The 17425-nt window shown below is 38.5% G+C and overlaps 1 protein-coding gene across 4 annotated transcripts in view; it reads left to right on the top strand.

Annotated features, from left to right (window-relative positions):
* The window catches only part of prkcbb (protein kinase C, beta b), a 173285-nt gene that overhangs the window by 136274 nt on the left and 19586 nt on the right, over positions 1-17425 (top strand). For all 4 annotated transcript variants that reach the window (XM_065275373.2, XM_065275386.2, XM_065275367.2 and 1 more), the window contains 4 exons: positions 907-1045; positions 2380-2460; positions 4063-4170; positions 16648-16788. In XM_065275373.2, the coding sequence (XP_065131445.1) occupies positions 907-1045; positions 2380-2460; positions 4063-4170; positions 16648-16788 (469 nt within the window). The remainder of the gene's footprint in view (positions 1-906; positions 1046-2379; positions 2461-4062; positions 4171-16647; positions 16789-17425) is intronic.

Here is a 17425-nt window from a genome sequence, read left to right on the forward strand (position 1 = left end):
CAGATAGGGCGCACTCACACTATCCAAACCAAACCATGCCCCAGCGCGATTGTCCCCCTTTCCTACTCCCCCAGCAGCACGCACTCACACTGCACTTTTATCGATCCTAGTTCGGGTGCACTTTCATCATTAGGATGCCATTGTTTTGAACAAAGCATGAAGTAAAGCGCTCTCTTAACACTTGAACACATCTTAATGTTACGTCTGTGTTTTTTATTTTGAGTCGTTTGGTGCGCGATGACACACAGCCCTCTCACATGCCTATCATATTGCTTAGTTGATCTGTTGCGTGTGTAGCGTAGATATTCACCTAACCCTGCTGCACGCATCAGAGGGTTTTTACGTAGGCAGATGAAGGTGAGTAGTCACATAATTGACGTCTCTCTTTTTCAAACGCATTCTGGCGTGATTTGCGATCACATTAAGCCCAAGTGAACCACGCTCCAGCCCACCTCTGCAAGCGGGCCAGGGTGGGATTAACCAAACTGCGGCAAGGCACAGAAAGAGCGATCACACTAGTCAAACGAACCAGGCTTTGGGGGTCAAACGCGCCCGGGTGCGGTTTGGTTTGGATAGTGTGAGTGCGCCCTTAGACAATGCCATCTTGTAATCCAAGTTAACAGGAAACCACCAAACACTTGAGCTCGGCATGTTTTACTATAAACAGACAACACTCATGAATTCTTTACAGAGCAGTTTTTCTCCTTCATCACACTTATCTGATGCTGCGTGTTGCTCCACTTTATAAAGCTGCCACAGCAACACACACACTCACACACTTCTCATCTCCGCTCACATCCATTCTCTAGTATCTCTTCTTTCTTCCTAACACGCTCATGTTCTTGCAGTATTTGTTTATTCTGGCTCTTGTGTGTTGTCCTCTGACTCTTTTTTTTTCTGCATCAGAGATCTTAAGCTGGATAATGTCATGTTGGACGCAGAGGGTCATATCAAAATCGCTGACTTTGGCATGTGCAAGGAGAACATGCTTGATGGAGTTATCACAAAGACCTTCTGCGGGACTCCTGACTACATCGCCCCTGAGGTGAACACTCACTTCCACTTCCTTTATGTGTGTTAATGAGCGACAAAGTGTTCGGTGAGAACGGAAAGTCGGTGGCCTACATATTTCACATGTGTATAATTCATAAGTGTGTCTAATGCAGCAGAACATCTACAGGCTCATATCTAGATATTGAACCAGATTCAAGTTATTGAATCCTGAGATGAACATAATATACTGTAATATTTACTACTGGATTTTGCAAACCTCTCTCTGCCATTTTCCAATTGCTTTAAATGATTCGTTAAAATGAACCAATCCAAGGATTCATATGCCCATTGGACAGCACCAGCATTTGGAGTTTGGGAGTGCTGTGTATTTATTTTTGCATGTATTTGGTAAACACAAAAGAGGTGAAAGCTGTGTTTATTGTCAATATATTATTTTGTACCACACATGCTTTTTCTCAAGTCACATACAATTCAACAGGCCACTACTCAGCTATAATATCCAAGCCTATATTTTTTGTGCCATGGAGCTGCAGAATACTAAAAATGTTAAACAAAGCTATTAATCAAATGCTCTAAACAAATGTAACACTTCATAGTGATTTTACACTAACAGCTACATGACAGAATCTAATAGAATTTGCCCTAGGTTAAGTAAATCTCAGAGACGTAGACGGGTAAAATATAAATAATACAAAAATACTGTATAAATAAAACAACATAACATATTATACCCCTAATATTCTTCCTAGCAAACGCGCACAGCACCCTAGCAAAACCAAGCAAGGATAACCAAGCAAAAGCTTTATATTGTTTTATTTAAAGTCACCCCTTCAATATTTACCATTGTATTGCCATCTAATATGCATCATGTGCTCAGAAGGGGAAGAAAATGGGTTTGTTACCCTGAGGCAGTGGAGGGTTAAGTTAATTAGATATCTCACGTTTGTCTGACAGAGCAGCAGATGGTACCGCTTCATATCTAACAACGGCGACATGAGCTAGAGATGGATTCACGTCAACCACACATAAATGCGCGCTGCGGACGCTAAGGAGCCAGATCTAGTCTGCAAAGATTTAGCTGCTTGTTCCACATCGTGTCTGAGACACTTTGCATAAAACACATTGTGACACATGTTGAAAGCAATGTCAACACTTCAGGGCCTCTGGAACTCTCTGCACACGTGACGAAAGCCATGATGGGATGCTTTAGATTTTAATATTTACAGTTGTCCTTGGATTGTCACCACTTTGTAATTGGTTCTTTTTATGCCTTATGCTTGTGGCTGATCCACTTGTGATCTTGTGATTTTCTCTCTCTTTCTTTCTCTCTCACTCACTCACTCTCTCTCTCCCTCCGTGTTTCAGATTATAGCTTACCAGCCATATGGAAAGTCTGTGGACTGGTGGGCCTTTGGAGTTTTACTGTATGAGATGCTCGCTGGACAGGTAAGAGTTACAGTATGACAATCAAGATCAAAACTGCAAAAAAATTAAAAAAGTATTTACAGATGGAAAATTAAAAGTTAAAATTTCTAGGCTGATATATCTAGGAACTATACTCTCATTCCAGCATAATAAAAATAAGGACTTTGCTGTCATACTATGGATGCAGCAGGCACAATGATATTACGCAGTGGCTAAAAGTAGTCCCCTTGGTGGTAAATTTCAATAACAGGGGACCATGTTTATTACGCCAGAATGAGCAGTGTTTGGGAAAGTTACTTTTAAAGTAATGCATTACAATATTAAGTTACTCCCCAAAAAAGTAACTAATTGTGTTACTAAGTTACTTTTCACGAAAGTAATGCTTACGTTACTCTAAGTTTCTTTTGCGTTATTTTTCTTACTTTCCATGTGTTTTTTATGACTTAGAAGTTCTGCATTCAGAAATTGCATATTTCCATCGCAAAAATGTCAAGCTTTGGTTTGCCATCTCCATTTCTGACTAAAACTGTTCAGGCATGACTGTTTAATTTTACGTTAATACGTTCAGTTTAATGCATTCCATTTACCATTGTTTTTTAACATCTAATTAATTAAACTAAAAAGTAACTCGCATTACTTTTTAAATACAGTAACTCAAATATTTAAGTGTACATTTATGCTTTACTTTACTCGTTACTTCAGAAAAGTAATATTATTACGTGATGCACGTTACTTGTAATGCGTTACCCCCAACACTGGGAATGAGAGTATAGTTCCTAGCCATATCGGCCTAGAAAATCGCACATTTTAGTTTTCCGTCCGTCTTCGTTCACAATGTAACTACAGAAGTGTCAAGTTTTAAATAGGAAAAATATCAAAACTCTTTGGTTATTTTTGAGCACGATGCTAATGGTCTAATCAGATCCAATGGATTATGCTAAGCTATGCTAAAAAGTGGTACCGCCAGACCCGGAGATCAGCTGAATGGATTCCAAAACGGTAAAAATCAAATGTTTCACTCTAGGGGAGCTGGAAAATAAAAAGGGGAGTGTCCCTTTAAAGCATAGAGAGAGTAAAGGAGAGAGACCCTTATGGGGTTCACACCTCTTTGGCCCTCTCACAGTCTCTGTGTTTCATTTCCTCTATGCTGCTTGCAGTAAATAACTTCTTGCAATCTCAAGGTCAGTTTTTATTAATTACGTTCTGCAAATCTCCCGAGACTAACGGCGAGTATTTCATGCCTATCGGGCCGAGTCAATTATTTATGAATTGTTCTGAAACAAGTCAAGCTTTGAACGCTGGCGAAGAAAAAAAAAAGTGTGAATTGTTTTCAGTGGAGACTTCTCCTATTGAGTTATCCATACAAGAAGACATTGTGATTCTCCTTCTAGTCTTCCCTAAACAAACAAGAACAAGACAGAGAGGCTGATTAATATGGTGATGACTTTTGAATTCCCGTTGTTAATGAAACACAAAATTCTGCGGTGGAACGTGGGAAAATTACAAGCAAATGAGAGATAATCCATGTCATTACTGGCTACCATTTATAGTACCAGCAAGAAATAAATCTCTTTTACTCATTCTCATATCTCTCTACTCCGCTCTTTCTGTGTCTCTCCATAGCCCCCGTTTGATGGAGAAGATGAGGATGAGTTGTTTCAGTCCATCATGGAGCACCATGTGTCCTATCCCAAATCCATGTCAAAAGAGGCCGTGGCCATCTGCAAAGGGGTGAGCAACCAGTATATCACATTACATTTATGGGAGGTGTTGATGGTACCAAAAGCTGTTTTAGATTCTCAAAGTGGATCAAGTATATAACTGCTTGCTTAATCACAACAAGTACTGAAACACAGTGGCTAACACCTTCGCTAGCCATATACTGACATATACTGTACAATCAGGGGCTATCTGACCTATGCCAAATATATTGGATAAAATAAATGTCGCGTGAGGCAATTGCTAACCTGTTTGCCTGTGCAGAAGCTGAAACAACTTTGAATGAAGGTTTTTTTAGGGCAATTTGAGCTTAAACATAATGGTACAGTTTATGTACAATTTAGTTGTTGGTCAGAAATATGTTGTTTAATTGTGACTTTTGCGCATGATTTTAGAGATATTTGTCTTTTCGCCATTAAAGTTGATAGGACTTTAGTCTTGCATGACTGAAATATCCGTCCGGAGGCCCTGCAAAGATGGCCACCTAGTGGCGCAACTTCCCTAAAAGCACTTTGCCTATGCTCAACAGCCTAACTTTAACCTGTGGTTGGTAATCCAAAATAGTCAAATTTAGCATGGGCTTGTGGTTTAAATGGTACTAGATATAATCCATCTCATCACTGTGTGCCTAAGTCAGTACTGATGCTGCTGTCAAAGTGTCTGTCTCTGCAGTATAACACACTGTTGCTTTAAATAAAAAGGTCCAGGAATGGAGGAAATATATAGATGACCTCACGTCATGCATAATAAATCATCTTTTAGCAGCAGTGGTCATTTAATTTTTGCTAACAGCAGCCACAAAAAAATGCGGAAACCTTTGACCTAGATGATCGATATGCTGATCACGTCCCTTTGCAAAATCTCCAGCACTGTCTGTCTATTATTAGCAGGCCATTGCTGCTCCTTGCGGGTAAAACAGTCAAGTACACATAATCTTAATCTTTATTTGAGAGATCGTCTCTCCTTCAGGTAAAAAGCGGCCAAACACGTAGCTTCAGACACCACTGAGAACAAACGCAGATGACTCCCGGCTATGCACGGACCCCAAGAGCTCAACTCCATTCGTTTCCTGCTTTTATTGGAAGGCTGCTAGACAAGTTTTGAATAGATGTGGAGGTTTTTTCTTTCTTAAAGATAAAAGACAACAAAACCAGACAAAAGCTGCAGAATGTCTGGGCCATCTCCATCAACAACACAAAGTATTCCCTCAGAAGTGCTGGAAAGACGTCCCGCTTCTGTTTGCTTATTCTTTACATGTTTCTTTCTGCTTGTCACTGTGGAGTCAGAGAAGAGCATATGGCTGCATAGAAAAGGAGAAAAGAGTTTTGTAGTCGAATAAAATTGAGGCTTGTGCTGTAGAGGATGTGAGTACGTTCTTATAGTGACTGGGAAGTGGAACATCTGCTATCAGCAGAAACCTGTCAAAAACATGGGTCATACAGTATGTCACCCCAGAACCAGGGGTGTTGGTGGCAAATGGCAGGATACTGTATGTCAGCTACTCTTTTACAGGAGCAGAATTAAGTAGGGGAAGAAGTATTTTTGTAGGATAACCCGGAAGTTAGCAGGGCGCTTGCTTCCTTACTTTTGGATTATTGCAAAAAATCTGTTTTTTTTACCAAAGTTTATGACACGTATAAGAGGGTTTCCACGGGTTCTTGAAATCCTTGAAAGTTTGTGAATCTGAGGGAAAAAATTCAAGGCCCTGGGAAGTTTTTGAAATTATATGTACATAGATACAGGTCATTGAAAGTGCTTGAATCTATTTTATGCAAGAAATATTTTTTTCTGTGTAGTGTAGAATAATATCATAAAAATTCTAGGCTTTTGAAGTACATGTGCTAAACTGTTCGCTTTAAATGCTTATATCTTCTTTATGCAAATGTTGATTCATACCTAAATGCTTTTTTGCATAGTTGTGTTTGACACATGAAAACATCCCAGGTTACTTATGTAACTGTTGTTCCTAGAGAAGGGAACGAGATGCTGCGTCTCCTTTGCTACTGTATACTTTCTGGGTCTCTGTAACGCCGTCTTTGGCAATATTTCAGATAGCGATATACTTCTGCGTCACCCTGTCTTTGTGGTTAAGCCTCACCATTGGTTGAATTTGATATACACATTCAGACACACTTACCCCTGGAGGCGTTCCCAAAGTGTCACCACAGTGATGCAGCGTGAGTTCCCTCAAAAGGGAACTGAAATGTATCTTAAAAGAAAAGGTAACACGGTGTAACCTTGCTCTCACTTGCAATGTGTCCCCACATTTAGTCCTTGAATGTTAGGGTATTGGACCTGAAAACTCCTTGAAAGGTCCTTGAATTTGAAGTTAACTAAGGTGTGGGAACCAGGATATAAGTTTTGTCCAGCAAGTTTATTTTCATAGATGAATTTTGAAGTGTAAATACATTTACTGGAAATATAAAAGCCGAATTTTGACTTCTAAATTCTTAACAGTTGTTGAACAAAACGTAGCCTGGGTGCCAGCCGATCTTAGCCCCGCCCACAACATTTTGAGGATGGAAAGATGGGTCTGGGGTTTCTCCGTTGAGGAGCAACTATGCGAGACCCAAAGCTGGTCGACCAATCAAATTGTCTGTACAGCCTTTATACGATGATGGACAGATGACGTAATCAACCACGTCACCAAAGAGGGCGCGTGTGTTGAATCTATTTACAACGAAATGGCTTCCGCTGTAGAATTCAGATGTGTGGATTCTGACATTGAGTCTGTTCTAAAAGATATCGACAGAGCATTGATTTTAAAAGAGGAACAGAGAAACGCGATCAAGGCATTTGTTGATCGGAAAGATGTTTTGCCGTCCTTGCTACGGGATTCGGCAAAAGTTGATCGCACTTATGGAGGACCAAGTTAAAGCAGCAACTGAAATGGGTATCATGGCGATGCAACTCTGCGTGCACAACAAGATGGATATAATAAGCGGTCGTTGCCAGCTTCTTTTCGGAACCCCGGAATCGTGACTGCTGAATAAGTGGAGGGACATGCTAGGCTCCGATATTTTTCAAGCAAACGTAATGGGTATCGTCGTGGATGAAGTTCACCTAATGTACACATGGTAAGAGATAGTCTTACTGTATGACTTAGTAAATACTTACTTAGTATAAAATACTCGGACTTAGTATAATCACAATGTTAGTGTCATTGTAGCGAAATAACTAGCAGTTCGGTCAGGCTGCAAAAGACGTAGTTTCAACATACGTCACACACTCCGTTGCTCTGATTGGTCATAGGTCTATCCAATTGAGTGCAGAGGCATTTTTCGGTTGAGACACGCCCCATAATCATAGCCCAATGGAGCGGTATCAGACTCAAATTCTGACTAGAATTAAGTATGACAACGTCAGGCTAAACAAAACGTCTAAGTGTCATAAACTTTTGTTCAACACTGGGCTTATGGGTAAAATAATTTTTTTGTCCCGCTAACTTTCGGGTTAGCCTACAAAAAGACATAATTCCTGCAGGCACTCTATTTGAGGGGTTTTAGAATTATAATTAAACATTAAATATAGCAGTATTACCCATCAAAGTCTCTTAAACTATAACCAGTGATGGGAATAACGGCGTTATAAGTAATTGGCGTTAGTAACTGCGTTATTTTTTTCAGTAACGAGTAATCAAATAAATTACTGTTTCCCCCGTTATAACGCCGTTATCGTAACTGACATTAAAATGCTGCGCGTTACTAAAATTGATCTTACTGTAGTGATTTTCAGCCGCATATGCTCACTCTCTCAGCCAAACACTGTTTTTCTCTTGTGTGTGTTGTGAGAAACATAACGAATGATGATTGGCTTAATTTCCATCGGTAGCCAACCAGAGGCAGAGTTCACAAAAAGGCCCGCCCACACGCGCAGTCCAAGTCAGAGGAGCGAGCAGCAGTGTTAAAAAGTCTGAGCAACTTGGTCACTTTGTTGCTAGATTTAGCAACTTTCTATCACTTTAGCGACTTTATAGGACAAATGTAGCTATCTTTTCTGGCGTGGTTGGAGACTTTTGTAGACTGACATGAAAATACGCGTCGTTTTCTCTTCTCAATGAGCAACGGTGCTGCTGCTGACTGTGCCCCATCTCAAAGCACTGACATGCAGCCCGGTCAACGCGCATCAATCACTCCGAAAACACCGGCGACAGGGCGATGGCAAGTACAACAAGCTCAAAGGTAGCGGTCGCAAACACGAAGTATTAAGCACTACTTTTCCATTGTTGAGGTGAAAGGCAAGAATGTTTGAACGGTGTGTAAGTGTGTGTTAGTATATGTTGACATATGCAAAAGGTACAAACCCCAAAATAAACGATGACGTGAGTTATCTCCAACGTAAATCTCTTTTCTTGGACTACAACAAACACACAGATTGTAGGCAACAGTTTACTTCCTGGGATTGGTGATGTAGAGAAGACCGACATTATCATAATTAATCCTGCTTCCGACTCACAGCCTGTAAGTTAACTCCTGTTAGCAACCGAATCAAACATGTTAAGGAGCGTCACATTTCCGGCTGACGTCAGAGGTATTTAGGCCAATCACAATGTACAGATTGACTGGCCAATCAGGGACACAGAGCTTTTCAAATCTATGATTTCAGAAAAAGAGTGAAATCAGGAGCTACAAAAATGTACGGTATTTGGAAAATAATGTGTTTTTTAACCATAAATCATGCAAACACATTTTATTACACCAAATACACAAAATAACATTGTTTTTAGTAATGAAATAGGTGCTCTTTAAACATTATGGTTTTACAGTATGTTTTCTCTATAACACAGATTAAAAATCTTCCTACCTAATGAGAATCAAATGAGAATAATAGGAAAATGAATAAATAAAACACTTTGATGCATAATATAAATAAGAAATTGTAGTGGAAATAATGTGATTCTTATAAAAAAAATTGTATGTTCTTGAAATACATTTTGAGGTGGGATTTATTTTTCTATTTTGGGATTAAATACCACTTGGACACATTTTTTTGAGGTTTATCGATTGACCCCTTCATCTACCCAGCATGCTGTCTGTTGACCCATTTAGTTTGAGTTTAGGACAAAGGAAATCTTTTGGTATTGGGAGGACAAGAAGTCTAGAATATAAAGTGGAAAGGGAGATGTGAGAGCAGGTATCTCCAAAGGGACCTGTGCACTAATACATTCATGCTAATGTGAGCATTAAATAATGAATCAGCCTTCTGCGTTCAGAATCTGAATGTTGGACCTGTTTGACTGGCTTCATGAAAATGCAGCATGCTGCTGGGTTAAGCCTGATAAACAAAAGACTCCGTTTTACATTCCTACAGTATGCCTCTATATTTTCCCATTAGGTAATTTCTGTTATGCTTTTGGAGTAATGTCTCTTATAAATATGCACATTCCTGTATTATACATTTTAAAGTTTATAAAATGAATAATTGAGACTTTCAGACATATGCCAGATAATTTGCTCCTGTCAGGCACAGGCACTCAAACTTTATAATTACAACCTAAGTATTTAAACAATGGCAAGAAAATTATCAGGATGGAAGGTAACAGGGTGGAAATAAAGCGCTATAGGTAACCCCTTTTTGAATTAGTTTACATGAGGGTGTAAGTTTGAAAGTAGCTGTGTTGTCTTTTTACCAACTTTTGTAATTTTGATGATATAGTACTTTCTGTAAGTTTATTTAACAAGATGTATTAGAGTGACAGTTGAGAAAATATCACAAATGTCATAAAATAATGTGTAAAACTGCATCATGGTCATGCTTTTATTATCTTGTCACTTCATTTATTAGATGTCATTAGACAACTGCAGTAGCTTTGTTATAACTTGAAATGTATAATTTTTTTCATAAGAAAAGTTAATTTTTTTTCCTTAAGTTCACTAAATGGTGATGATATTAAAACAACCGGAAATATATATACATATATATATATATATATATATATATATATATAATTTTGATATCTAATAATATGTAATAATTGTAATATTTTAATCCAGCATATAAAGTTGTTCAGTATATGATGGAGACTGAATGACAGAAATTACCTTTTTTTTTTCTTTGAATTTATCGTGATTTTTGGTTTTTGTATGGCTAACCCTCAAACCTTCTGCTTTCGGTCTTTCTCAGCTTGTTTCATCTTTCTTTTTTTTCCATCTCTGTCTTCTCACGTTGTCTGCAGAGCTCTTTGTCTTGATGAGTTCTCCCTCCCTCTCTCTTCATAAGTTCTCCTATAAATGCTTGCCAAACTTCTCTGATAGTTTAATTCTGCAGTGCAGCGACTTTGTGAGATTCTGAAGGCCTCTGCCCCCAACAATCTCCTAAAATAGAGCAGGAATGCTAAATGAATCCTTGACATTTAAGACAGATTGGAAAATCCTGTACGTTTGGACAAGCGCTGCTTCAGAGCAGCTTTGGGTGCTGCTGGGAAGGCTACAATGGCGCCATGCAATATAAATGAGGTATTTCCCTTAACCAAACGGCGCAATCGTTCATCCAGCACCGTAATTGAATGACTCATTTAGTCTGGCCTTGTGACTTTCAGAGGACGGATGGATAAATTGAACCCGTCGTAATCAAAATGTTGATGCTTCGTTCTGCCATAAACAAAACAAAATTCTTCTCTTGCTTGTGAGCCTGGGTTTTTTGTTTGGGGGAAATAGGCTTTATTCTCAGGTTGAGGGAATATTTAAGAATATTTGACAACAAATAAAATACATTGTAAAGTAAAATTAATTAACAAATGAATTAGCCAAATGCTTATTACAGTAGATAAAATGCATTTTGTGTCGTCTACCCATTTATCAAAGTACCATGGTATTACCAATAATAGCATAATTCTGTTAGTAGATTGGTAAGGGAATGTATGGGCAGCTTTTGAGACACAACATAAGAGGATAATTGAGTAGTTAAAATGTTGGATGAATTGTGTATGAATTGTGAACGAGTGTAAACCCTGTCAGATGGCTTTGAAGGACTAGTTTAATGATCCAGACAGAAGACAGAGGTAGGTAGACGATGTGTGCCACAGGAAGCTCTCGTGCAGCATTGCTACCAGCAGATTTGTGCAGCTGTGGTGCTCTGAGTGCTAATTGAAGAGTATTATCAGTGTTGATGGAGTGTACAGCTCTGATATGAGAGGATTAAAGTGGGCTGCTGTGGTTCTTTGATATGGAACACAGCCCAGCACACCGCTGAGAGCGGCTTGGGATGCAAGCTTGATATCGACTGATATGCCACAAGGCCAATCTAGAGCTCTCTCTCTCTCTCTCTCTCTCTCTCGTCCTCTTTCTTTGCATATGTTGCATTTGTGTAAGCTATTGCCACTGTATGCACTAACAGTACAATGAATATCTCAAGCCATCTGAATTTAGTAGATGCCTCTGTACATGCCCCGTTAAATAAGACACATTTAAAACTTGTTGGAATTTAATAAGATAAAAAGAAAAAAAACAGATCTGCAATTTAATTTCCACATTTAAAGAGGGTGTACATCACAAGCATTAAGTTAGTGAAAACTGAATGGATGTTTAACATTATCCATAACCCAGATAACTTTTCATGAGCCAGACCATCATTAAAATTTTCCGCACAGAATCATCCAATCATCCATAAAGTCTTCATAAAGTTTTCAACGTTTTTTGTAAATTAAACATTTTGGGTAATTTTATCCAGTTTTTACCTATAAATAAGACTAATGATCTCACATAGAAATGATCTATGTTTCTAATAAAAAAATTTCACATTTATTCGTTTAGCGCTTTTTTATAAATTTCCGTTGCTTCAAAGCACGTTTACAAGAAAGACGAAAAAAAACATAGAAAAATTGGGAAATTTTTGTATATAATATAGAATATATATATAACAAATGTATAGTATTACTCCAAATTGTATCGTCCTTATAAATAGAATATAATCTTATAAAAATGGTATATAATTGAGTATCAAACAAGTAGTCAATGAATATGATAAATAACAAGCATCTTATTAAACTAAACATGCCTTTACATCTGAAATAGAAATTACCCTAAGGGTGTGTACACACCAAAGCTTTTAAACGCGGCTAACAACGCCTGGCAGATGCCGACTGGCAGCTTTTTTCAGCTGACTGAGCGCTTTGGTTGCCGTGATAATTCTGCTTTGTTTATCAGTCGTTGTACGATGCACCGGTTGGTTGTTGTGATATGTGTCCAGCCCCTCCGTCACTGTGATTGGATGGCCATGTGAGAATTAACGTTGACGAGCTGAGCTTTTCACCCATAGTTGAATATTTTTCAATTCCCGGAGCTCAGCGCTAAGCACGGAAAAAAAGCAGAACGCCAACTTTCAGCATTAAAAAAACCACAAGCTGCTGGCTTTTTTGAAAAACACTGTGCTTCCATTAGAAAAAAACATATGCCGGCCATCGGCGTAAAAGTTTTGGTGTGCACACCCAGTAAAAGAAGAGTTTGAAAATACATAAGGAATTTAAGTAGCACTACAATAAGGTTGTATTAGTAAACATTAGAAAATGCAGTAACTAGCATTAAAAAACAATGAACAATATAAGTTTTCAACATGTATTAATTCTTGCTAATGTTAGTAAATGTCAGTAGAGTTATACATATTGGTTCATGGTGCATTAATTAATGCTAACCTTAATTTTATAAATGTAGAAATAAACATGAAATAAATGCTGTAGAAGTATTGTTCATTGTTAGTTAGCTAATGCATTAACCAATTGCTAACAAATAAAGTGTTATAATATTCATCAAAATATATTTTTCCAAAAACATGAAAAGGACTCACAGATTATACATAACCCATGCTAAAATATTCCTTCTTCTTTACTCATTCAAATATAAATCTTTATTTTTGCAAGTGAACTGGTGGTAAATACCATCTTAGGCTAATGTAACAGGACAGTGATGAGGAGAAAATTCCCATAGCTTCTGTAGCTGTCATTCCTTCATGTGACCAACTGCGTTATCATCACTAACTCGAAGTTAAAGTTTAAGAGCATCTATGCTAAATTCTCTGAAGAGCACTTCTGTGTGGTGAGCTGGAGAGGGTCAGGAGGGACAGATAAAGCGATTGACTTGACTCTGAGACTGCAGGTCACTTGTGTTTTTTGGCTCGAGTCAGCCTCTGGAGTCTCTCCTGAATTGCGCTGTCAGATTATGCTGTGGCTCTGTCGTTCAGAGCAGGGCGGCTGTGAAATATCAGCGCTCATGCAGAAATAGAGAGTGGATAGATGTATAAAGTAGAGGGTTGGAAATACAGCCATAATAGTTGATAGCAATGTGGTTCCAAACACAAGCAATATATGCATAAATAACATTATGCATTTTGTCATACAACACACAAACTAGTCAATTTTTTTGCACTTGGATGGATGGAGAAAGAGAGCCAGCCATCTCAGTAGCAGCATTTTTCTGCTCCCACATAGCGAGCAAGCATGTGCTCACCCCATGTATACTTGAATGATGACAACAATACAAAGCTTCAAAAGGCAGTGGGACATGCAACTTTTAGCAAGCACAGGGACTGCATGTAAGACATGGTGGGTACTGAGGGGTCAGACATTGACCTAACCCAGCTCATTTGAGCCTGGTCCAACTGAAGGTTAAGGTACTACCAGCTGGCAGTGACCTCCACCCTAAACCTTTCCAGCACCACCTACAGTATGCTTCACAACAAGCCTGGAAAGACTTTCTCGGCTACCATCAATTTTTCATTCGCACTGAGGCGCTGGAGAAAAAGCGTTGAGTTGTTGAGCTTTTCCCCTCACCTAATCTCTCCCACACACGCTAAAGTCACTCACTGGAATAAAATAGCCAAACGATTTTGTTGTATTCAACATAGCGTGTTCTACCAGGGAATACAACACCTGTCAGTTAAAGGGATAAGGTGAGAGAAATGTTAGCAGTAGACGCTGCCTAGAAATAACAAAGTAAAAAATGTTTGACCTAAAACAAAGTAATTCATTTTCTTGACAAATTCCTTCGGTCATAGTTTTACCCCTTTACAGCTGCACTGTTTAATTTAAGCCTATAATATAATTTTAAACCAATACTGATGTGTCCAGCTGTATTTTAACGTACATATTAGGGCTATCATCATTACATAGTCATTTAAAATATATATTAATTATAAGCATCAGTTTCCTGATCACCCTGTCAGGATTTATTTGCTATAACATCCCGGCTGGCTGTAAATTATGCCGCCTAATACGCCTTATACGTGGCTATTTGCCACACAAGTAAATATATACACACAAAATGTGGATTTGGTGCTTTTTATTAGCTCATTGGTACACGGGGATGTCCCATTTCCTTATGGCTTTAAGCCAAGACAAAAATGCATTTGGGATAGTTATTTGTAAAAAAAAATCTCATATGTTATTTATTATATTGAATGCATGTGTAAGTATTAGGGCTGTATTAATTTTTCGATTAATCTGTTTTTTTTACGTGGTCGATTCAGAATCGATTCTCATATTTTTTCTGTAAACATTGAACGTAAGATTATTGTTAATCAAATTACTAGTCTTCTTCACTAGATGTCACCCTCTTTTTTGTCCTGCGCAATGTTACCAAGGAGCCTGTCAGTCTTTCATTCAGTGCTAAAAATGGCGGTTTTAGGTGCTTCATCGACATTGATGCCACCTTCACATAAAAAGTAAGAGGTATGGAAGCATTTTAGATTTCGCAAGCAAGACGACAACGATAGTGTTGTGGCTTTTAATATCTTTTTATTTATTACCCACTTGTAAACTTCTGTTCACTGTTATTTTTTATTAATATAGTATTTGTATTAAATCTATATTCATTGAGTTGAATCGAGAATCGAGTATAAAAACTGACCCGAGAACCCGAATGAAAAATTGAATCGAGAATCGAAATCGAATCGATTTGATAGCTTGTGAATCGAAATTGAATCAATCTAGTAAGTATTAAACTGCACCCGTCCAGATGACCCGGATGATTGTGCATTAAGCTTTGTTTATACTCGACGCTTCCGCATGAGAGCGTTGGTGCGCATGGCAAAAATGACTTCAACGTCGAGTGGGCGGTCGTGCGCGAGTGTGCACAGCAAATTTTGTAATGTGACGTATCTCTTTGATCAATCCATGAACAACAATGCATATACTATTTATCTGTCACTCTTAAAGTAAAGAAACCTTACCATTTAAAACACAAATTCTTCACATATGATTGAGAATGATTGGCTTATATTTATAGTAAATGCACCACTGGATAAAATACAAACCTTGAGATTTCTGTTTGTTTAGTAAAACTTAAATTAATTTATAATGTTTAATGAAGACATATTGACATTTTATTCATGTTCTCATATTTATATATCAAGCTCTGCTGTAACAAGCACCAGGGTTGTTTCAGCGAACAACGACTTCTATCCTCTTCTTTGATTGCTCGTTTCGACCCCTGTCATTTTAAAGAATAGTGCAACAGCGAGTGCGTCAACTATAAACGCCTTGTCCGTTTGTTGGAAGTATAGGTCTCTGCAGAACAAAAAAGGGGTGTTACCCAATTTTAGGGCGTTTCCAAACTGGGATTAGGCGTTTTTAACCATACAATCAAAAAAGTATGGAAGCCCAGAAAAGCCATACATCATTATTTTTTAACACATATTTCAGTTTGAAAACACCCAAAAAAATATTTACGCAGAGACCTGCTTCTCAAAAATTCATTTGGGAATCTCCCACTCAATTTGAGCCAATCAGAAAAAGAGGTGGAAAAACACTTATTTCAGTTTGAAAACGGACCAAAATTAGGAAACGCCTCTTTATGTTCTGCAGAGACCCCAGTTTTTTGCGGACCAAAGCGTGAGTATAAACAAAGCTTTACTAGTTTTGAGCATTCAATCAGAATCAAGCATTTCAGAGTGCCATGTTATAAAAAGATTAAATAATGTTGAGTTATGAGTAGTTGGTATACAACTGTACATGTACAGTAAATTGCTTGATTTTTGTGTGGATTGCTGAGTTATAGTGTTGCTGTAGCTCAGTTGGTAAAACATTGCGTTGGCAGTGCAAAAAGTCATTTTGGTTTAATTGCCAGGAAACACACATACTGAAAAGTATGCCAAATGCATAAATGTGAATTTATGTAAAAGATAAACTTATATTAAGTAATATAAAAAACAAATATTAATCTTAAATATATTTTTGTAATGTGTATTGAGTGCTTTTTTATGTGCCACGTTTTTTATAAAAAAAAATTCAGCAAATATTGATATGCGATTACTGACATTAAATAATCAGCATTTGCAATTCTATCTCATGGCAATTCGTACGCATTTTATGAGGTGGCTAATTTGTATTAATTTGTACGACCACATTTGTACATTATTGTGCAATTTACCTTTGCCCCTTTGACATTGATGTTAGGGCTGGGATTTCGGTATAGTTTTTGTTTACGAACAGTCTGGCATTTGTAATGAGTTAAGGTCCACTGACTGCTGCATTGTTTTGTCCATGCTGTATTGTTTTAGCTGATGACCAAACACCCAGGCAAGCGTCTGGGCTGCGGTCCTGAGGGAGAGAGAGACATCAGGGAGCATGCCTTTTTTCGTTACATGGACTGGGAGAAGCTGGAGAACAAAGAAGTTCAGCCACCATTCAAACCAAAATCTGTAAGTCCCAGCCAGTCACCTCTAACACGCACACAAGTTCTCACTTACACACATGAACTCCTTTTGTGTTGATATAATCCAAAACACAGGTAAGTGTGCATAACTTTGTATCTTTTTTTACCCTAATACTTACTTTTACAACCCATTACAGCTCGGACTCACACCGGCCGACTCTGTGACGTGTAGTTTTCCAAGCTAGTGTCAAAGTAGTCAAATTTTGCTCTGCTGTAGCACTCAGATGGCAAGCCGAGCTTTCAAGTTTGCTAGCTTTGAGGGCAGTGAGGAGCACTAGGGTGTAATGAGAAGCCTGTATGCTCTCCATCTCGCTATCGTCTCAAACTCTCGGCGAGAGGCACTGTAGCATCTTAGCTTCATTAGCGCTGTGCGCTCCAAAGCTCCAAAGCTGAGCGGTGTTTGTCAGCCTCAGTCAGATCCTTAATGAGTACAGCTTCTCCTGCATCTGTGTGCATGCGTGCGTGTATGTGTGTGTGAGCTGTCAGATCAAGCAGGCATCGCCCAGGCGGTGGTAGAGAGCAACCCTGCACAGCGCTGATACCGTTCCTGCACATCAGCCCATCTGACCTCGTGTTCAGATCGCCCTGTTAAACAGGATTGTATTCCTACAGTTCCTCTCCAT

The sequence above is a fragment of the Paramisgurnus dabryanus genome, chromosome 3, assembly GCF_030506205.2.
Source record: "Paramisgurnus dabryanus chromosome 3, PD_genome_1.1, whole genome shotgun sequence".
NCBI lineage: Eukaryota > Metazoa > Chordata > Actinopteri > Cypriniformes > Cobitidae > Paramisgurnus > Paramisgurnus dabryanus.